This window comes from Pleurodeles waltl, chromosome 6, assembly GCF_031143425.1.
Source record: "Pleurodeles waltl isolate 20211129_DDA chromosome 6, aPleWal1.hap1.20221129, whole genome shotgun sequence".
Taxonomy (NCBI): domain Eukaryota; kingdom Metazoa; phylum Chordata; class Amphibia; order Caudata; family Salamandridae; genus Pleurodeles; species Pleurodeles waltl.
Window position 1 is genome coordinate 319,569,691 of NC_090445.1, and position 23,556 is coordinate 319,593,246.

Here is a 23,556-nt window from a genome sequence, read left to right on the forward strand (position 1 = left end):
CTCATTTTCTCCAAATATCAGGTCATATAGAGAACTATCTAGGAGACCCTGCAGTGAGATTAACATTCGTGAATATGATATGGAAGTGCTGTTAGGAGCTGAGAAGGGGCACCAGCTGCAGGAGACTGCACAGAGTGATATTGGAGCTGTTGGGAATGGTTTAGGAGCACTGGATGTAGGTAAGAGTGTAGGAACGTTACAGAAGCCAGCAAAGTGCTTGGTGGTTATGGTGTAAGAAAAACCTAGGCATGCTGGCTGTGGGTAAGCTGCTGGGAATGCTGTAGTCACAGAGACAGGGGGTTTTAACGTAGATATGATCTAGAATACTGGCTGTGGGGAGCTGTAAGGAACAGTGAAGGATTGCTGGGTGTGGGAGTTGTGGGTAAATAGTGTAGGAACGCTGACTGTGGGGAAACTGTATTTGATAGTGTAGGAGCTCCAAACTCTAGGGGATGGTATTTGAGCACTAGCAGTGCTAGTTTTGTAAGGAATGATGTACGAGCAATGTGAAACAATGGAAAACAAGTTGTGAATGTAAGGAGTCCTGGCATAAGCTGTTGGTAAGCTCTTCTCTTCCGCAGGATCTTTGGGCTCTTGTGGGCTCTGTGGGGAGCAGGACACCTCAATACATTGTCCCAGCTGTCAACAGGCACTCTGTGCTGAGTGCGACGGAAGGTTCCACAAGCATCCATCTAGGGCCAACCACCAGAGGGTGAAGGTTGCATCTCCCGGATCTTCAAGCATGAGGTAGTGTTCTCTCTCCTCCCTTCCTCAGCAGGCATCCTCCTTTGAGCCCTAGGAGTCTGCTCTCATGCACTGTAGAGACTTAACTGTTTTGGGGTAAGAGGAGAATCCAATCTACTTGTTCAACCGTTTATATACGTTTTTAGCAACAGAGTTGCCTGGCACGTTTTGTCATTGTTTTTCAGTTTTGCTGTGTCTACACAAATTTCTTCTGAGTTTGTCACAGCATTAGGGAGAGAAAAGATCTTCCTCCCTGGTGATCTTCATCACATGTGATTATACTCTGATCAATCACAGTCAGTCAGCCTTTTCGTTTAGTGTTTCATTTGCATGTACATTTCACATTACTTGCTTATAGTTGCACTCTTCTCTTGTTTTTGTTTTTGATCTTGTGCCCACTTTGGCATTTTGTAGGACAGTCCCATGGTCCCTTACCATTTCTAAACCAACATCTGCATGCAGAAAGTGATGAACCTAGGTGGTGTCTGACGAAATAACTCTTTGCAAGCACCCCCCCACTCCCCCAAATCTCCTCCAGTGAATCATGATTACCAGGCAGCAGGGTGACTCAAAGATGTATAATATTAATTTCCATTCCAGTTCACTTATAAAATGCTAAAGGTTCAAAGTGAGTAGCCACTTTGAAAGTTTGAAACTTTTGAAAGTTGACTTTGAATTAATCTGCAGCAATAACGTGGAGTGTGCTTTCTGCAGTTCTTAAGAGTAGAAAAGTTGTGATGTCCATGTTTATTGATAAAGTTTAGATAAGTGTATTAGAAATTCTCAAACATCTGACAAGAAAAATAAACCATCCCAGTAAATAAAGTTAATTACACACATAGCTTTATAGATCTACAATGTGTCAACTATACTTTTCCGTTATGTGTCTCACTCTAAGATCCCGAAGTTTTGATTTGTGCAAGTAAAGTTGGATTTTGAGGGATCCATACAAAATGAATGGGAAACTACACACACATATTTATATCCTGTTTGGCCAAGCAACACAGACTCCTTCATCAGCGAAATCCTTTCCTTGAGGGACTCCTTATCCTGTGATGAGAAGAAAATTCATCTCCATATTTGGTTTTGTCTTCGTCTCCTTTTTTTAAAATGGCTTCTCTCACTCTGTTGCCCTCTTTTTACCCCCTCTGTCTCACCCTTCTCTCTCACTCCCCCTTCCTTATTTTTTTTGTCTTTCAGTCCCAGAACACTAATGAGGAGTCCTCCTGCAGTGTCCCCTCTCCCGCTGAGAACAATTCCTGGGCCACCTACACTATACCACACTCCTGGGTCTCCTTACCCTCCTCCTGGTAGTTCTTACTTTCCTGGGGGCCTTGTTCCTCCGGACAGGTCACCAGGCACCTGGAAGAGCCTTGGTACACCCGGACTAGTGCATGGTGGAGGAAACCCGACTTGGGCTCCTGCTCCAACACCAACTGCCTCCTTAGCTACCTCCCGTCCACCCTGGCGGTGCACGTGCTGCACAACTATGAACGAGGGTCGCTCAGTACTGTGCGTGGGCTGTGACCGTCCCAGAGGATATAAGATTACCCCAGTACCAGAGCCGGAGGGAAAGTCACTAGCCCGTGGTAGCTGGTGTTGCCAGGCTTGCACCTTTGAAAACGATAGTGCTGCTGTATTGTGCGTAGTTTGTGAGAGGCCTCGCTTGGCAGGGAAGCCGAGCCTAACGGTGCCGGTGCCACAACTGCAGCCCCCGGAGTCCAGTCAGTTGGTGACTGCACCTAAAGAGGTGAGAGCACTGGGGTGAAACTTTGTTCTTGCTGTAACATATGCTGGCTTTGGAGGTATGCACCTGATTGTGTTTGTGATGTAATCCTTATGTCCTGTCCTGCAGATATATGGTTGGGACTGTGAACACTGCACCTTCAGGAACACTACTGCAAGCAGTGTGTGTGAGATGTGTAATCGCACCAGCGCCCATGGTGGCGACAATCAGACACCTGCTTTGCCCACCACGGCTCAACGGGAGGAAGTGTTGAAAATTGTCAACCAGTCTGGTCATCCGGCTGTAGTCATTGGGAAGCAGGAGTTCAATCGACAGCAGAAGCTCCGAGATGAGGGTGCCAAACTCGTCAACATGATTCGTGTAAGAACCTGATGTGCATGTTCCAATCTCAAGAAAAACCAACATAGAAATATACTATGTTTAAAAAAATATAGCTTTTCTGCCTGAGGTCTTAGCTTATATGGTCACTGTAACCAAAGAGATGTCTTTGCTGCATGAAGCTGAAGTGTTGTTATTGGATCACTTAACATCTGTATGCCTTGAGTGATACCTCTGCTGTCTGATCACATGACATAACCTAGATAATCTCTTTAACCTAAGAGCTACCTTTCTTGTCTAAGATGAATTATATGTACAACCTGGAGGATTGCTCTGCTGTCTGAGGCCTAAGCCTTTGAGACCTGTTTCACTTGCAGGATAAATCTGCTATCAGAGGCCTCAGCCTATATAGTCTGAAATTGAAGAAAAGCTGCAATCTGATGCTGTGCCCCATGTAGCCTAGGGTTATTAGCTCTGCTGTCTGCGGCATAAGAATTTTAAATCTTTGTCACCAGAGAAGGGGTATATCTCCTCTTTGTGATATGGCACATGTAGGCTGTCCTGTTTTCTTCAGTGTTTAGTTTTTGTGGTTTTTAGTGATGTTTTCTCTGTATTTTCCAAACCTTTTGAAATCCGTGTTCATCCGTGTTTATTCAGCTGCCTTATGCCCAACATAGATAAAAACGGTGCCTTTTCAGTGTTTACAAAAAATGCTGTTTTTTTTTTTTTTACTCGTTCTGTGTCTGTGGGTAAATGTGATAATACAAATTGCCAAAGCTGCTTATGAGCTAGCCGTTTCATCAATCAGTGAAAGAATTAGCACTGCTAAATGATCAAATATGATTTTAATATTCCCAAATTCTCTACAGTGCATAAAAGAATTATATCAGAGCTGAAACAAGTTTCTAAATCGTACATGTTTAATCCAAGTACACACAATTGGATGCAACAAAAAGAAAAAGAAACAATATTTTAGGGACCTCCCTAGCCAACAAAACTCAAGCAGAATAATCTTAGACCAGTCTTTCTTGCTGCTACCTTGCAGAACAAAGTTACATTTTGTTGGCCCCTTCATAAAAAAAATATAATTGCCTCATTCACACTCACTTTTCTATCTTTGAATGGCATTTTAGTTTGTGGTCGTGCTGATGTTTTTCTATGTTTATATGTTTACACTGACGAGGGCTATTTCCCTTTAGGTGGGATATTATCAGTTATATGGTTAAACCTAAAACCTAGGTAGCCTAAATATGTGATAACTGCTATGACATTGGACAGTGGCTTTGTTGAGTAAGGCTTGTGCCTGCAGTGTGTGTTGCCTCACGACTGCCTCCTTTATGACTACTGTTCCCTCTGGAATAGCTTGACTGCCTTATGTCTGTGGGAGGGTGTTCTTTGCAAGGAGCTGCATACGTAGTTGATTCTGATGTGAGTTTCGTTTCAGTTATTCCAGTTCTGATTTTTCGTCCCCTTTATATGTGTGTGTACCTTCTCATATGCCCTTTTTTCTACGAGAGTTGAGTGATTGATTCCCTCCTCACCTTTTAAATATGTCAATGTCATGCGTACTTGGCTGTGGAGTGTACGATTTCCCACTCACATGGCTTTTCTCATAACTATGAGTGTGCTGTCTATTCTCATAGAGGTGTGTGTAATTGGTTCCGTCTTGCATCCTTCCTGCATGCTCACTTTTGTCTACGTTGTCATTGACTTCTTCCATTTTGCTTTCTCTTTCTCCCTTGTGCTCTGTGCTACCTTTTTCCTTCACTTGATACCAATTATCTTGTGACTGTTGAGTGTTTGTCTGTATGATCAATTGCAGTGTTTGTTGTGTAAGGTGTGTTACACTTCTTGCCTAAATTTCCACGACAGTATGACTGATTCTCAGTTTTTTTTCAAGTTCTTCTTAAAAGGAAATTTGTAGTCAACGTTTTTCATGTTAAGGACGACAGAAACACATAAATGTGATGGAAAACAATACAAAAAGGGGAGGGAGGCAGTAGAAGCAAAAGATGTGTGCAATTGTTCAGTGCTCTTGTGGGAGGCCTGATTGGTGTCTGGTGGCTTGCTTCTTGAGAATCGTAATTGTTGGTCTCATTTCTTCCTCCTCAGCAACCTAAAAAGTCAGTGCTGGTGGTTCCTTGTGGTGCACAATTCACGGGGAGAGTCGGTGGTGGGTAGGAGTATCATCCCTGTGGCGCACTGCAGCAAAACTTGGGCCATGGTGAATTGAAAATGGCACTCGCATGGCAGAGGAGCACCCGTTCGAGCCAGGGAATGCCATTCTTATCCCCCTCGATGTGGCAGAGAATGGCATATTTGATGCCAGACCCTGGTCATTTTGTAGGGCTCCTCTTTAGTGAACCCTGGTATTCATACCACCTGATTACTGGAGCTACATTGGTGCGTCTTTCTCTTTCCCAGTGCAGCAAAACGCAGACTTCTATAAGAAAGTTGCAAGAAATCTGTGGTGGATCCCCCTGGAGAAGGAACACCTCTCAAGTGGTGAAAGGACCATTCTCCAATCAACCAGTGTGATAGGTGGGAATATATTGGCATTGTCTGTTAAAATGGAAAATTCTGCGAAGGCCCTAGAGGATAACCTTGGGCGGTAAACCAACAGTTAAGGGAATAGAATAGATGGAAGAATGATGGGAATGCAGAGTACAAGTGTTGGAGAACAGAAAAGCAAATGAGGGGGCCACTGTGCCAGAACTGTACACTGTAAAGGGCAGCGTGGTGAAGAGTGCCCTAAAACTGGAAAGGAAGGATATGTCAGGGAACGTAACTCCGGTGTTGTGTGCTTCATTAGACATACAGTTGGACTCTCGGTCTGTCTGTTAGCCTGGCATACAGTCTGACTCACTGAAAAAAGAACTGAATAAGGGGCTGAGGAACCTGCTAGGGTGACCAGTTGATCGTACACGGTGTATGGTTAAATCAGGGTTCAGACTCCGGAAGTGGAGAAACCGTATGTTCGATGGCATCTGTCGCTGTAGATACACATGGTATGCATGAGCTCGCCATCTGGTGTTGGGTCGGAGTGTTACAAGTTGTTTTTCTTCGAAGAAGTGTTTTCGAGTCACGGGACCGAGTGACTCCTCCTTCTGTGCTCATTGCGCATGGGCGTCGACTCCATCTTCGATTGTTTTCTTTCCGCCATCGGGTTCGGACGTGTTCCTGTCGCTCCGGGTTTCGGAACGGAAAGATAGCTGAAAACGGAAGATTTTCGACGGTATCGTTGCGATCCGGTTAGAGATAGACACATACGACGACGCGTTGAACATCGAAGCGCTTCGGTGCCCTTCGGGGTAGATTTCGGCACCCCGTCGGGGCCTAGTCGGCCCGACCGCGTGGAGAACAACGCCGATGGAACGGACCCCGTTTCGATTCTGCCCCGAATGCCACAACAAATATCCTTATACGGACCTACACTCGGTCTGTAACCTGTGCCTGTCACCCGAGCACAGCGAAGAATCCTGTGAGGCCTGTCGGGCGTTCCGGTCCCGAAAAACTCTGCGCGACCGTCGAGCGAGAAGACTGCAGATGGCGTCCACGCCAAAGGAGCGTCGACAATTCGAGACAGAAGAGGAACAGGAGGAATCCTTTTCCATCCAGGATTCAGACTCCGACGAGCTAGACTCTACAAAAACTGTGAGTAAGACGTCGAGATCAGAACTTAAAAAAGGAAAGAAGGCCCAGGGGACGCCACTGCCAACCGGCCATGGCTCCACCCAAATTCTCGGTGACCAACAATCGGCACCGAAAAAGGCCCATTCAGTGTCGAGATCGTCCGACTTCGGTCGAGACACCGGCACGCAGCCTCCTCGGGACCGAGAGAGTGCTAAACAGAAGCATCGACACAGAGAGTTCGGTGTCGACACGGATCGACGCCGAGACAGTGGCGCCGAAGACCATAGAGGCCAAGAATTTTCGGCACAGAAAAAGAGGAAGGTTACCTCGGAGCCGAAAAAACAATCAACAGGGTTTTCGGAGCCGAAAAAAGCGACATCAGACCCTGTTTCAGGCTCCTATACTGAAGAGCATTCTATGTCTTCACAAATGAAGAAACATAGATTTGAACAAGAACTGCAATCCACTGACGTGGATCACACGCAAAAGCGTATCTTTATTCAGCAGGGGACTGGGAAGATCAGTACCCTTCCACCTGTCAAACGAAAGAGAACGCTTCAGTTTACTCCTCAGCAACAAACAGCACAAAAGGTAACACCTCCTCCCTCGCCTCCACCTGTAACTCCGGCTTCACCAACTTACACCCCGTCACATTCGCCAGCTCACACCGCCATGAGCTACGATGACCAAGATCAGGATGCGTGGGACTTGTACGACGCACCAGTGTCTGATAACAGCCCAGACACATACCCAACTAGGCCATCACCACCGGAAGACAGCACAGCCTACTCACAAGTGGTGGCTAGAGCAGCACTATTCCATAATGTGGAACTACACTCGGAACAAGTAGAGGATGATTTTTTATTTAACACCCTCTCTTCAACCCACAGCTCCTACCAAAGCCTGCCGATGCTCCCAGGCATGCTACGCCATGCAAAGGACATTTTCAAGGAGCCAGTTAAAAGTAGGGCAGTGACGCCTAGGGTGGACAAAAAGTATAAGGCGCCTCCTACGGACCCTGTATTCATCACCTCTCAGCTGCCACCAGATTCTGTGGTGGTAGGGGCTGCCAGAAAACGGGCAAATTCACACACTTCTGGGGATGCACCTCCCCCAGATAAAGAAAGCAGGAAGTTCGATGCAGCCGGGAAGAGGGTTGCTGCCCAAGCAGCAAACCAGTGGCGCATCGCAAATTCACAAGCGCTGCTAGCGCGATACGACAGAGCCCACTGGGATGAGATGCAGCATCTCATTGAACATCTCCCAAAAGATCTGCAAAAAAGAGCAAAACAGGTTGTTGAGGAGGGTCAAAACATTTCCAACAATCAAATACGCTCCTCCATGGATGCAGCAGACACGGCCGCAAGGACCATTAATACGTCGGTTACCATCCGTAGGCACGCATGGCTCAGAACGTCTGGATTCAAGCCAGAAATTCAGCAGGCAGTGCTTAACATGCCAGTAAACGAAAAACTTCTGTTCGGTCCGGAGGTCGACACAGCCATAGAAAAGCTCAAGAAGGACACTGACACTGCCAAGGCCATGGGCGCACTCTACTCCCCGCAGAGCAGAGGATCTTATAACACCTTCCGCAAAACACCTTTTAGAGGAGGGTTTCGGGGTCAGGCCACACAAGCTAGCACCTCACAGTCCGCACCGCCCACCTACCAGGGACAGTACAGGGGAGGTTTTCGGGGCCAGTATAGAGGGGGGCAATTCCCTAGGAATAGGGGAAGATTTCAAAGCCCCAAAACCACTACCAACAAGCAGTGACTCACACGTCACTCACCCCTCCCACACAACACCAGTGGGGGGGAGGATACGTCAATATTACGAAGCATGGGACAAAATAACTACAGACACATGGGTCCTAGCAATTATCCAACATGGTTATTGCATAGAATTCCTGCAATTCCCTCCAGACATACCACCAAAATCACAAAATTTATCAAAATACCATTCACAGCTTCTAGAGATAGAAGTTCAAGCACTACTGCAAAAAAATGCAATAGAATTAGTACCAAGCACACAAATAAACACAGGAGTTTATTCACTGTACTTCTTGATACCAAAAAAGGACGAAACACTGAGACCAATTCTAGACCTCAGAGTAGTAAACACATTCATCAAATCAGACCACTTTCACATGGTCACACTACAAGAAGTGTTACCATTGCTCAAAAAACACAACTACATGACAACCCTAGACCTCAAGGACGCATATTTCCATATACCAATACATCAATCACACAGGAAATATCTAAGGTTTGTATTCAAAGGAATACATTACCAATTCAAAGTATTGCCTTTTGGTTTAACAGCCGCTCCAAGAGTATTCACAAAATGCCTAGCAGTAGTCGCTGCACACATCAGAAGGCAGCAAATACATGTGTTCCCGTATCTAGACGACTGGCTAATCAAAACCAGTTCGCTCACACAATGCTCAAACCACACAAATCAAGTCATACAAACCCTCTACAAACTAGGGTTCACCGTCAACTTTGCAAAATCAAACATTCTGCCAAGCAAAGTACAGCAATATCTAGGAGCCATAATAGACACGACAAAAGGAGTAGCAACGCCAACTCCACAAAGGATCCACAATTTCAACAGAGTCATTCAACACATGTCTCCAAACCAAACAATACAAGCAAGAACAATACTACAGCTCCTAGGCATGATGTCCTCATGCATAGCCATTGTCCCAAACGCAAGACTGCACATGAGGCCCTTACAACAGTGCCTAGCCTCACAGTGGTCTCAAGCACAGGGTCACCTTCTAGATCTGGTGTTGCTAGACCGCCAAACTTACCTCTCGCTTCTATGGTGGAACAGTATAAATTTAAACATAGGGCGGCCTTTCCAAGACCCAGTGCCACAGTACGTAATAACAACAGATGCTTCCATGACAGGGTGGGGAGCACATCTCAATCAACACAACATAAGAGGACAATGGAACATACATCAAACAAAACTGCATATAAATCATCTAGAATTATTAGCAGTTTTTCAAGCACTAAAAGCTTTCCAACCAATCATAACCCACAAATACATCCTTGTCAAAACAGACAACATGACAACGATGTATTATCTAAACAAACAAGGAGGAACACATTCAACGCAGTTAAGCTTGTTAGCTCAAAAAATATGGAAGTGGGCAATCCACCATCAAATTGGTCTAATAGCACAGTTTATTCCGGGGATCCAGAATCAGCTGGCAGACAATCTCTCTCGAGATCACCAGCAAGTCCACGAATGGGAAATCCACCCACAGATTCTGAACACCTACTTCACACTCTGGGGAACACCACAAATAGACTTATTTGCAACAAAAGAGAACGCAAAATGCCAAAACTTCGCGTCCAGATACCCACACAAGCAATCCCAAGGCAATGCCCTATGGATGAACTGGTCAGGAATATTTGCTTACGCTTTTCCTCCTCTCCCTCTCCTTCCTTACCTAGTAAACAAATTGAGTCAAAACAAACTCAAACTCATTTTAATAGCACCAACTTGGGCAAGACAACCCTGGTACACAACACTGCTAGATCTGTCTGTAGTACCACACATCAAACTGCCCAACAAACCAGATCTGTTAACGCAACACAACCAACAGATCAGACACCCGGACCCAGCATCGCTGAATCTAGCAATCTGGCTCCTGAAATCCTAGAATTCGGACACTTACAACTTAGCCAAGAGTGTATGGAAGTCATAAAGCAGGCCAGAAGGCCATCCACTAGACACTGCTACGCAAGTAAGTGGAAAAGATTTGTTTGGTACTGCCATCATAATCAGATACAACCACTAGACGCAACTCCAAAACATATAGTAAATTACTTGCTCCATTTACATAAAGCAAAGCTAGCCTTCTCTTCTATTAAAATACACCTTGCAGCAATATCTGCATACCTGCAAACTACCTATTCAACTTCCTTGTATAGGATACCAGTTATCAAAGCATTCATAGAAGGGCTTAAAAGAATTATACCACCAAGAACACCACCTGTTCCTTCATGGAACCTAAACGTGGTTCTAACAAGACTCATGGGCCCACCTTTCGAACCCATGCACTCTTGCGGAATACAATTCCTAACCTGGAAAGTTGCCTTTCTCATCGCCATTACATCTCTAAGAAGAGTAAGTGAAATTCAAGCGTTCACAACACAAGAGCCTTTTATACAAATACATAAAAATAAGGTCGTCCTACGACCTAATCCAAAATTTTTACCAAAAGTTATTTCACCATTCCATCTAAATCAAACGGTAGAACTACCAGTTTTTTTCCCACAGCCAGATTCTGTGGCTGAAAGAGCACTACATACATTAGATGTCAAAAGAGCATTAATGTACTACATTGACAGAACAAAAAACATCAGAAAAACTAAACAGCTATTTATTGCATTCCAAAAACCTCATGCAGGTAACCCAATATCAAAACAAGGTATAGCCAGATGGATAGTTAAATGCATCCAAATCTGCTACCTTAAAGCAAAAAGACAACTGCCCATTACTCCCAGGGCACATTCAACAAGGAAAAAAGGTGCTTCAATGGCCTTTTTAGGAAACATCCCAATGCAGGAAATATGTAAGGCAGCCACTTGGTCTACGCCTCACACATTCACCAAACACTACTGTATAGATGTGCTATCCGCACAACAAGCTACAGTAGGTCAAGCTGTATTAAGAACTCTATTTCAGACAACTTCTACTCCTACAGGCTAAACCACCGCTTATGGGGAACTAACTGCTTACTAGTCTATGCATACCATGTGTATCTACAGCGACAGATGCCATCGAACTGAAAATGTCACTTACCCAGTGTACATCTGTTCGTGGCATCAGTCGCTGAGATTCACATGGACCCACCCACCTCCCCGGAAGCCTGTAGCAGTTCAGAAGTTACCTTCAATTCTGTACATTTGTATATATATTATTTAATCCTTTAATAGGTACATACTTACATTTTTCATTGCGCGGGCACTATTACTATAGTACAACTCCTACCTCACCCTCTGCGGGGAAAACAATCGAAGATGGAGTCGACGCCCATGCGCAATGAGCACAGAAGGAGGAGTCACTCGGTCCCGTGACTCGAAAACACTTCTTCGAAGAAAAACAACTTGTAACACTCCGACCCAACACCAGATGGCGAGCTCATGCATACCATGTGAATCTCAGCGACTGATGCCACGAACAGATGTACACTGGGTAAGTGACATTTTCATTTTCAATCTGCATTCGAACAGAAAAAAGTGCTACTCAGGCAACAGTGAAACAACAAGCTTATGATATTTCCTGAGCTTAACCGAGGGAAAAACAATTTGGGTAGGATGAGGTATCCAGAAACAGCATGAATCGCATGTTATGTAAAGGCTGCTTTAATGAGGCAGGTTCATAAATTAGGTACACATTCCCTTGGCACTTGCCATACAGACTTAAAAAGCCCTGCCCTCACTAAACATTTCAAAAACCTAACCATCCCCTTTCCTAAACAAGCCCTTAAACATTCCCCTGTATAACAACACAGTCTCATCACTCAAATTTGCATCCAGCAGTAACATCCCAACATTACAACATGCGAGCAACATTCCTGTCTTACTCTTATCTTCCCAATTCCCCCCGTGCCACTCATCTTGATGATAAACATAATCAAAACTTCTTTTAAGTCCCGAAAATTACTCCCCGAAACTGCCACCAGAAAAACCTTACACAGCGATTGTTATTCCACCACCCCGAAATAGAACTCTTACTACAACTTAGTTTCCAACAGCACAACCAATGCAGACCTTCAACTGCAGCTAAGAGAACTTTGTGCCAATAATTGATAGATTGAAACCACCATCCCTAAAATATTTTGTAACTTCAAACTATATACCTAGGTGCTCCAACCTAAAAACACAAGCTTCATTGCAGAACTTATGCATTTCCCTAATGACCTTCCGTTGCACCTTGTCAGTCGCCACAAGCTTCCTCGCCTCGCTTCTCACCATTCTCCTCCGGGCAAAAACTGAGTCCACAACACTGGCGTTCCCTCCCACACCCATTTTAACTACAGTAAGTCTGCCTTAACACACTTTAACAAAGCCAAACGTCTAAGTTTCAGTAGGTCATTTTCCCATAGGTGTATCACAAGTATATCTGGGCAATATGAGCCTGTGACAAAGTGTATAGTTCTTTTAATAACTTGTGCCAACACATACACCCTTTACCAAACCAATTACCTTGAAACCCAGCTGTTTTCCAAATCGCCTTGCCTCTGCTTGACCTGGCGCTCTTTTTTATAAATGAGTGGCCACAAATCCAAATCTCAATATGTTCTCTCCTTGGGCGCATCACACAATTTGTAATACAAACAACGACAAACAATCAATATTTGAAAAGCGTAGTCCAGCAACAGTAGGAAGCTACCATATGTAGTGCACCAGTGTAGGGGTACACTATGGAAATAGTCCAGTCAATCCTTATCTGGTTTACAGGGCTTATTTTAAGGACCCCGAGTGCTCTATTTGTGGTAGCGTGGTCAAGCAGCTTAGGCTTATCAGAGGAGAGTGTTGAGCATTTGTTGAATACACAGGGTAAATAAATGTTATCCTACGGGAGAAACTTTCACTGCATAGGTACGCTTACAGATGACTTACAGGGCTGTTCTTCTGGACTAAAGGTAAGTAGGGGCCAAGGTCCAAAAAAGCACAAAGTTTTCAGGTTTACCTACCCTGGTGTGTCTAGGTGCAGAGGTGACTTGAGCGGTGGTAGCCTAAAGTCAATGGAGCACAGTACTTGTAAAAAAAGGCTGCAAGTGGGGACTGGGGAACCATTCCGGCAGAACCCAAACTGGGGGCTCAGCTCTTGAGAGTCTCAGGTGCACAGAGACACCGTTGGTTTCAATGGACTTGGGCTGTGGGGTTCAGGGTCATAGGTGTTTTTTGTCCGGCTGGTCAGCGAGTTTGAGGCTCTCATGATTTCTCAGTGTACCTGCAGAAGAGGGAAAAGAAACGGAGCAAGTTGATTGTTGGCATGAGGCTGGCCTCTTTCAAAGTCCCTCGACATGTAGGTGAGTTTTTACAGCTCTGGTGTACGGGCTGAACCCAAACAAGCTTTGGTGCTTGCTACAGGGTCCGGTACCCTGGGTATTGGTGCAGGGAGCCTCCTGGTTGGATCATCATCTTAAAGACTGACTGGATTTATGGGGTTAATCTGGACACTCAGTGGCCTCCTCCTAGGCTGCTGCTGCGTCATCGGACCGGACTGTGCAGCTGGTGCCTGCAGGTTGCGGGGAAGTGACTCCTCCACTACAAGGGAGATGCTGGTTGGCGAAGTGCTGGCAGCCTTCCGCGGCTCTGGGAGGATGCACAGCTGCAGGACAAGTCTGGTCTTTGCAATTGTCGGGACTGAAGAAGGTAGGCGGGATTTGGCTCTAAGTCCACAGCTAGTCTACAGTTCTTGCACCTTTGGCTCTTCTTTGTCTTTCTTTGTGGTTAGGCGAATCTGATTTCCTGGTGTCAGTGGACCGCCTAAATACTGAATTTAGGGGCGTTAGGGGAATGCAGGGTAGTAGCCAACGGGCTACCTACACTTGGGGTGACTACACCTCTTAAATCACCTCTTTCTGTAGAAGAGTGGACATTTTCCTGACCTGGAGTTCCTAGTTTTGCCAAAATCAAGATGGTGAAACCCCTTCTTCATGGAGCACATCAGGTAGCCCACCTTAGGGCTGTGACTAGCCTGGAGGTGCATCACACCTACTGCATAGCTACATTCCTGCTGTCCTGGTGCCAAATGGACCTCAGGACAGAGTGTGGCTTTCACCAGGTCTGGGGAAGGTCGTGGTTGCATATCAAAGGCGGCAGGGGCTTTGAAGCCCTTGGGCTTGGTATGCAGATTTACTAGCCATTCTGCTGTAAGAGGTGATAACACCTTCTCTGGAGCAGGCATTGTTTCTTGACCTTAGAGTGCTGGCCCTCACAAACAGGGGGGTCAGAAACTTGTCTGTGGTGGCAGGCTGGTCAAAACGAGTCAGCCAGCAAACTAGAGTTTTCAGTGAAGCCATCATGTAGTTTGGGAACTCATAGTGACCAGTGACCAGTACATATACTTAAGATGGCTGCCCTATACACGTGTACCATCTAGTAATTGAACTAGACAGCACAGGGGCATATCTTGTACATTTGCACTCACATGTAATATAATGCACCCTACCTTAGGGTTATAAGGCCAGCTATAGGGGTGACTTACTGATTACATGCAGTGACTTGGGCATGGCACACAGCGAATGTGCCATGTCATGTTTTCACACATGGTTTGCACTATGTCACGCAGACGACGATGACAGTTTGCATGCAATTGGTATAAGGGGTCCCGTAGGGTGGCATAATACATGCTGCAGCCTGTAGGGACCTTCTTTAGTACCCATGCCCTAGGTCCCAAGTGTACCATTTTCTAGGGACTTAAAGGGGTGCTCAAAGGTGTGACAATTGTAACACTCTTAAACATTTGAGACTTTTAGGAGGAAGCACACTGGCACTGGGTCCTAGTTAGTAGGGGCCCAGTGGACTGTCAAGTTGAAAACTAGTAGTTCAAATGGGGCAAAAAGCAGGGGGCAACCTGCAAAAAGCCTGGTTTCATACGGTTACCCCGTGGGTTTAACATTTTGCTTATAGCAGTTAGACTTCCTCATCCCCAGCCTTTTTGTCTATTTACTTAAACTGCCTCTCTCATATCTAACTCTGTTGTCATCTCTATGTGAAAAAAATGAGTACCATACTCAGCTACAGGTTTTTGCAACCTCTCCAGAGCATTGAGCTAAACACCTAATAATTATAATGCTGACACCCGTGGCCCATCCTCCTGACTAAAAACCAATGCAACACTCAGAAACCCTTCCCTCTTGAATCTCAGCCACCAACCCAGTGGACACACTTCATCATCCATCTAAACCTGCCAGATTAACAGATGTACCTTGTCTCCTCCAGATTAATTTTCAACCACATCAATCTGATGTGTACAAAATGCTCCCTCTCCCCTTCACCTCAATCCTTCAGTAGTCTTAGGACTGTAGTTTCACCACCCAAAAGACCACAAAGAATATTCAGATAATCAGCAGTGATACAATTGTAGCCTCCCTGGCATCCCTATAAACTAATTAAAGAACCCCAACCAACTTCTTCTCTTGAAAGGCCTACAAACCTTTCCTGAAGCTCTGTTCTCATGCCACCAACCCTTTAGTATTCTCCTACCCATTTATCCTACCAATGACTTGTTTCCCCAATTCAACTTCTTCAAAACAAAAACAGGTTTGCCAACTTGCTCGCAATTGTCACCAGAGACAAACCCCTCTCAATCATGGACATCATGAAATTCACTACATCTGCCTTCGTTGGTTCACACCATCCTCAACAATCCACCACCTAGCGCCTGCTGCAAAGAACTCTGCTTATGCCTGACTGTTCGATTTCCTGGTGGAAGTCAACAGTGGCCCTTCAATCAATTCTGTTACACAGACCATCCTATGTCTCACAAGTGCTCAGGCATCACTGTCTTCACCTTGTCCACCCCAGGAGCAATTGTATGGAGTCTCCTCCACTGCAAATGAGATAAAGCACCTGCAGTTATAAGGAAAGTGGTATATTATATGGTGTGGTTGTGCAAACTCGCCGTATAATAAACTCACAAATCCTTATTCGGTCCAGTCAAGTTTGTTTGATAAACCTTAGCTCAACTCTGGATAGCCGTGGCACTGAGCAGTCAGGTGTTATCAAAGAAACAAGTATAAAACATTAAGAAGTACCAAAACCGTGGAATAAGAAGAAAACACAACCCAATAAAAATCTGACAGTTTATACAAATAGGTTGTATTTTTATCTTTATCTAGATACTTTAACAGCAAAAATCCACTGTAGGTTTCAGGAGTTAAGAATTTTTAAAGAAATGTTAAATCACTACTTTTCACTCACTTGCAATAAATTATTAAAATGGACTGCAATAGCTGTAAACTTTCCAAACTTTTATAAAGTTTTAAACTACTATGCCTGCATGCTTGTGGGTGCCAACTCCAGCAGGTATCAGGTCACAGGGACCAGTATGTTTCAGGTACACAGTGACCCTGGTCTAAGGGATGCAGTATGCTGAAGATGCTCAAGGATGCTGAGCTGGTAATGGGGGAAGGGGTGGTCTGGGGGCACTTCTCAGTCCACGAACATGGTGGGGATGCTTTGGTCACAGGGGTCAATGTACCTAGATGGCCATGTGAAGTCCAGCCAAAAAGCAGTTGCCACTGGTCTACTGATCTCCATTTACAGCTCCTTTTAACTGGTGATAACTTCCTTGCTGGGTGACCCATCTGCACTTTGATGACTCTCCCGGGTCTCCCAGGCTTCAGGCTGCATTTAGGCAGTCAGTGGTGATCAGGTGTTTTATTTGCTACCAACGCACCCTGGTTGGCTTCTTCAGCTCTTGTGACCTTGAATTTGTAGCATGCATTCAGCTAACTGACTCTTGGACTCTTCTGTCTGGGGTTCTGTGAGGACAACTTTTCCTCGAGCAGGGCACTATTGGCAGAGTCCTCTCTTTGCTGGCACAAGTAGCAGCAGGTCCAGACCAGCCTTTGGTGCAATCTTTCTTTGCTGGGTCCAAGGAGTAGCAGGGCAGTCTTCTTCGGTCCTCTCTCCAGTACAGATGTGATATTAAGTCTGGGTGCCAGGGGTGTGGTAACTACTAGCCAGTGGACCACCAGGTCTCCTCCTGCCTATTGATGACTTCCTGTGAAGTATGGCATCTAGTTAGCCCAGAATGCTCCATTCTGCCCACTCCCAACATGGCAGAACCCTTCTCTTGGAGTGTGGAGCTCTCTGACCCATCCCAGAGGTAGGGCTACATGCCCATGGAGCGGCTCTCCCTTCTCCGTCCCAGATGCCAGTCTGTTGGGGGAAAAAACAAAAATGGCAACCCCTCTTGTGTGTGTTTACCATTTGCTTATCAAAGGCAGCTTACCCTTTGAAGCACACCTTTCGTGTTCATTCCCAGCCTGGCCTTCTTGCCGGGGAGCGGTCATACCTCTTCCAATGTCAGGCCCTTTGTGTTCCTTCCTGAGAGTCGTTCACACTTCCTTCCAGGAGGGTAGAAGGCTGTCTCATGGCCAGCAACTCTAAACAGTCACTGGAAATCTTTGGGCAACAAAGTGGCAACATTCTAAAGTTGCCATTTGTGCAAAAGTTACATTAAGTTTGACTCGATCATCAAGTCAGATTTAATGCAACAATTCTGTTGCTAACTTGAAGTATCATATTTGGTATTCTCATTCAGAAATTAGCACTGCTGGGTTGTCAGTGTGTATAGGAAAGTGCCCTTTTTGACATGGTCACTCCCCACTTTTTGCCCACTGGTACCAAGGTTCTTTGACTGAGGTACACTGGGTTCCTGCTAAACAGGTCCCCAGTGTTGGTGCTCTTTCCCAACAAACAGGTAACACTGTGCAACTCACAATCGTCACTACCTGTGTAAGCCCTCAGTAAGTGCTACCCCTGGTACCTAGGGCTTGGGTAGAGGAGACAGTCTGGAGGGCTGCAGGACATATTGCACCACTCTCAGGGACCCCCCCCCCCTCAAAATAAGATGCACACAGCTGCCACCGCAGTCTCTGTGTCCTGGTGCAAGCCAGGTGAAAACACAACATGGCACACGCTGTTATATACCATGTTATTATCACTGCATCCAAATATATGTAAGTCACTCCTCCAGCAGGCCAGGGAGCCGTAAGCAGGGTACGTTATATTTGATGTGTGGACATGGCTGTACGAGCAGATATGGCCCTGTGATTTCCAGCCCCATTCATGAGAATTGCAAGTGAACAGGGAAGGCATCTCAAGGCATGTGCTGGACAATCGTCAACATGAGTGGCCCAGTCACCTAATGGCTTCATTAAACCCCCATAGATGCCAGCCTCAGATTTAGTATGACGTGCACCCAGAGAGCACCTTAGAGGTGCCCCCTGAAGCCCACTAGTCTCTTAGTGCATTGGCTGACTGATCTCGACCAGACTGCCACCACCAGACAGGTATATTGATGCCCTTTGAGGAGAGAGCCCGTGCTCTTCGAGGTCAGAAACAAAGCCTGCTATGGAGAAGGATTTTGTCACCCTCTCCAGCAGGCTGGCTAGCAGATCTGCATACCAAGGCCAGGAGCTTCAAAGGCCCCACCGCCCTTAGTATGCAAATCCCCTGGCTTCCCCAGACCTGAGTGTAGCCACCCCCTGTGCTGAGGCCCATTTGGCACCAGGACAGATGGGAAAATTAGCTAGTCAGTAGGCGTGTACCACCTCTGGGCTTACCACACCCCTAAGGTGGGCTACCCGAGGAAGGGTTCCACCATCTTGGTTCTGGTTGAAACTAGGCCTTCTGAGATTGGAATATGCCCACTCTCCACAGGAAATTGTCATATAGGGATTGTGGGCACCCTAGAGGTTAGTAGCCCATTGGCTACTACCCTGCACACCTCTAAATGCCCCTAAATGCAGTATTTAGGTGGCTGCCCGATACCAGAAGACAGATTCACTGGACCAAAGAAGAAGGAGGACACTGAAGAACCGTGAAAAGCACAAACAGAGGAACAGCTACTGATTTAGATGTGACCCTGCCAACATGTCTGCAGTTCTCAACAGTTTCGCCAAAGTTGTCTCGTCCTGCAGCTGCTCTGCCTCCAGGAAGCCTGGGTGGACTACCTGCACTTCTAAGAGCACCAGGATCTTCCATGAAGTAGTGTAACTACTTACCTGCACCCTGCAGGCACCCAAGAACCTTGAGGATTCCTTACTTGCACCCTGCAAGCATCCAAGAACCTTGAGGACCCCAGACCACCTAAAACCTGGATGGCACCACTGTACGGTCCCCCCTAGTCTGAGTTGAAGTGGGCCAAGGGTGCCAGCATAGACCCCTTGCCCTCCAGGTCATAAGACCATGCTGAGTTACTCAGCTGTGGACTCCCGACACCGCCTGCAGCCTCTTCGTGCAGGCCCCCACTACTGTGACCGCCTCCAGGGACAAAGACCCGACACCTCAGGACACCACTGCACCAGGCCATCCCGAACCCAGGAGAAGAGGACCAGAGGTGTCCCTTTATCCCCGAACATCGCAAGACTTGAGTCCCACTGTTGGTTCAGTCAGACGGGCCACCCACTCCTCACCTGCACCTTTTTTCTCCCAGAACCGTTTTTCATTTAAACCGACGGGGCACTCGATGTCGTAAAGCACCCCTGCACCCAGACATCCTAGAACTCCGCGAGGTGACCTGTTGGTGCTGACTTGGACAGTGCCCCATACTTACCTTAACTCCTGAAGACTGGTCCTGTAAGTCGCTGTTGAGTGCCTGTATGCAGTACATGTGTTTTTTCTTCATAGGTTTGCATTACTGCTTTAAAGACACTTCAGTCTTTTGCTTGTTTTCAACTGCATAATTATTTATTCTTGCAGCAGTGTTCCGGTGTTGAAACAAATTTATAAACATAGAATCTATTTTCCTAACAATTGGTCGAGTTCCTTCGTGAATGTGTCTCATTTATTGCCTTGTGAGCACAACAAATGCTTAGCACTACCTCTTGATAAGCCTAACTGCTCGTCCATACTGCCACAAAAGAGAGGTTTTGGTATTGTCATTGACAACCCTGTAAACCAACATGGGTCGCCTGCACTATCTGCATAGTGCCTCCATTCATTGATGTGCTACCTAGATAGCCAGCTTCCTACAGTGTGTAACTCTGTACTTACCAGTGGGGCTACTTGCCTTTCTAAGGTATAACGAAACATTTAGGGGGGTTTACTATTACGACATCTAAAAACACATTTCCTTATTTTAATATACAGCACCCTAGCTTAGGGCTCAGAAAGCCTACCCTAGTGGTTAGTTACATATATTAAAAAGGAAGACATACTTTTGCTTTATCACACTCATGGTGGCACAATGAGTGCAACAGTCATCGAGGAACACTTTCACTTTCAGGCCCTGGGAACCCTTGGTACCATGTACCAGGAACTTATAAGTATGTTAACTTATGCTAATTGTGGGTTTGCTAATTAGGCATACCTGCCTCCCTCCCTCCTCCCTCCCCCCAGCAAAGGTCATTCAGAAGATCGTCAGCGGCCAACTGACCCGCATCCTGGAAGACAACAACACGCTGGACATCTCCCAGTCAGGATTCCATAGGAACCACATCACCGAGACTGCCCTCGTCGCCGCAACCGATGAAATCAGGACCATGCTCGACAAGGGGGAAAAAACCACAGCTCTCATCCTCTTGGACCTCTTGGCTGCTTTTGACAACGTCTGCCACCACACCTTCTGCACTCGCCTCTACAACGCAGGGACCCGCCACAAAGCTCCTGACTGGATCATGTCCTTCCTCTCCGGCCTAACATAGAGAGTCCGCCTTCCTGTCGGGGGCCACCAAAACCATCTGCGGAGTTCCCCAAGGATCTTCTCTCAGCCCAACTCTTTTTAACATCTACATGGCACCGCTCGCCAACGTCGTCCGATCCCACAACCTCAACATCGTCTCCTACGCCGACATTACCCAGCTGATCCTCTCACTCACTAAGGACCCCGCCACCGCCAAAACCAACCTCCACAACGGATTGCACGCCATCGCCACCTGGATGGAGAAGAGCCGTCTCAAACTTAACTCGGCCAAGACAGAGATCCTCATCCTGGGCTCCAACTGCTCCGCATGGGACAACTCCTGGTGGCCTGTCACCCTAGGAACCGCAACAACACCCACCACCCACGCACGCAATCTAGGCTTCATCCTAGACTCCTCGCTCACCATGACCCAGCAAGTCAACGCGGTCTCATCTTCCCGCTTTAACACCTTCCGCATGCTTCACAAGATCTTCAGATGGATCCCCACCAAAACAAGAAGGACGGTCACCCATGTTCTCATCAGCAGCAGACTGGAATTCTGCAATGCGCTCTACGCAGGGACCACAGCCAAGCTCTAGAAGAAACTACAATGGATACAGAACGCCTCTGCATACCTCATCCTCAACATCCCTTGCCGCAACCACATCTTAGCCCACCTCAGAGATCTGCACTGGCTCCCTGTCACCAAGAGGATCACCTTCAAACTCCTCATTCACGCTCACAAAGCCCTTCACAACACAGGCCCGGCCTACCTCAACGAGCGACTCACCCTCCACACTCCCACCCTCCAACTCCGCTCTGCCAACCTTGCCCTCGCCGGCGTCCCTCGCATCCATCGAACTACAGCCGGCTGCAGATCCTTCTCCCACTTCGCCGCCAAGACCTGGAACACCCTCCCCGCCCACCTTCGACAGACCCAGGACCCCCTGACCTTCAGAAAACATCTCAAGACCTGGTTATTTGAGCAGTAGCAGTCCTTCCCTACACCCCCCCCTCCACACTCCTCCCCCCTACACACCACTCCCCCCAAACACCCACAACTGCCACTCCTCCCCCATCAGCGCCTTGAGACCCTAGCGGGTAAGAAGAGCGCTTTACAAATATTTGATTCGATTGATTGAAGGGTCAGAGCATGGGCACTAAGGCCTGTTTAGCAAGGCTCCGTGCTACTTCATATTAAAAAAAACAACAACATCAGTCCAAAAACATGGGCGTGATAATACCCAGAGACATTCCTTTATAATAATGTCTTTGTCCGCTCCAGAAATATGCTACACCTTGAAAACCATGTTGTGTCTTAAGGACTCTAGGACAAAAACATTTAAAAGTTGTAAAACTATCACATCTTATGCCAAATGCCGGTTAGTTAAATTAACCACTGTCATATTGTTATCATTTGATTGCACCCTCTTGTTGGCAACTTGCCTACTCCACACCTTAGCAGTCACCACAAAAGGAAAAAACTCCCATGAAAGCAATAGTGTGGCCACAGGACTGCCACTCTCTGCGCCAATTTTCTGCAGTCTGTCTCCCCTGCAAATAAATGCCAAAATCATTTCCTTTTGCTGTATCAGATAAAATGTGAATGTACCACGGTGCTTCTTCACCTATTTCTGTGAAGGGCACACCACTGAACTCTAGTAGAAAGGCCTGCTACACCTTCAAATCAGCCTTTACTCTCACCAGCAGGCAACTCTGTGATGAGGCAACATCGCACCTGTAAGGGCCTTCTCTAACCTCATGCAGAGGTGTGCCCTACTGTAACTTCCGTACATATAAAATTCAAGTGACCCAAAAGCGTTGGAATATCTCTGTCTTTCTTATCCATGTGCAGCTGCACCCTCATTCTCACTGAATCCAACTCCACCCCTAGAAAAGTCAGAACCTCTTTAGGCCGTAGTCTTTTCTGGGGAAAAGGGCACCCCTAAGTACAAAGTAAACTCCTTAAACCCCATAAACAAATTGATACCTTCCACTGACGGAGTCCCTTGAGTGAAAAGATCATCTAAGTAATGTGTCATGCAGTCAGACTCATAGTCAAAGTAAAAAAAAAAAACATGCAAAACTCTACTGAATTATTCAAAAAGTGGGCATGAAATCTAAAAACCCATAGGCAGAGCTTTGTCAACAAAGAAATAGCCTCCAAATTGAGTGCCAAGCAACTCAAAATCTACTGGGTGCACTGGCTGCAAGCACAAAGCTGAATTTATATCACATTTTGCCATATGCACACTCAGTCCCAACCTATTACCTAGATCAGTAGCATCATCGACTGTAGGGAATTGTACCTGGCTCAAGACCTCATGTATGAAATTGTTTATGCACTGCTCTTTTGGCCAGGACAAATACTTACATAGTCTGAATTTGCCATGTTCTTTTTTTAGGCACCCCACCGTTGGGTGAGATCATCAATCTATCCAACAGTCAATCCTCAAAATGTCCTTCCATCTGCCCTCTCTCTCACTTCTTTCATCAGTTTAACTAAGAACAAAGGGGGTCATTCCTACATTGGCGGGCGGCAGTCGCCGCCCGCCAAGCGGGAACCGCCGAATGACCGCACCGTGGTTATAAGACCGCAGCGGCCATTCTGGCTTTCCTGCTGGGCTGGCGGGCGACCGCCAGAAGGCCGCCCGCCGGCCCAGCGGGAAACCCCCTTCTTCGAGGATGCCGGCTCCGAATGGAGCCGGCGGAGTGGAAGGGGTGCGACG

The 23,556-nt window shown here is 46.5% G+C and overlaps 1 protein-coding gene across 8 annotated transcripts in view; it reads left to right on the forward strand.

The window, feature by feature from the left end:
* RNF31 (ring finger protein 31) overlaps positions 1 to 23,556 on the forward strand; it is a 274,072-nt gene that overhangs the window by 57,932 nt on the left and 192,584 nt on the right. For all 8 annotated transcript variants that reach the window (XM_069238140.1, XM_069238137.1, XM_069238139.1 and 5 more), the window contains exons 7-9: positions 582 to 747; positions 1,945 to 2,494; positions 2,600 to 2,851. In XM_069238140.1, coding sequence (XP_069094241.1) covers positions 582 to 747; positions 1,945 to 2,494; positions 2,600 to 2,851 — 968 coding nt within the window. The remainder of the gene's footprint in view (positions 1 to 581; positions 748 to 1,944; positions 2,495 to 2,599; positions 2,852 to 23,556) is intronic.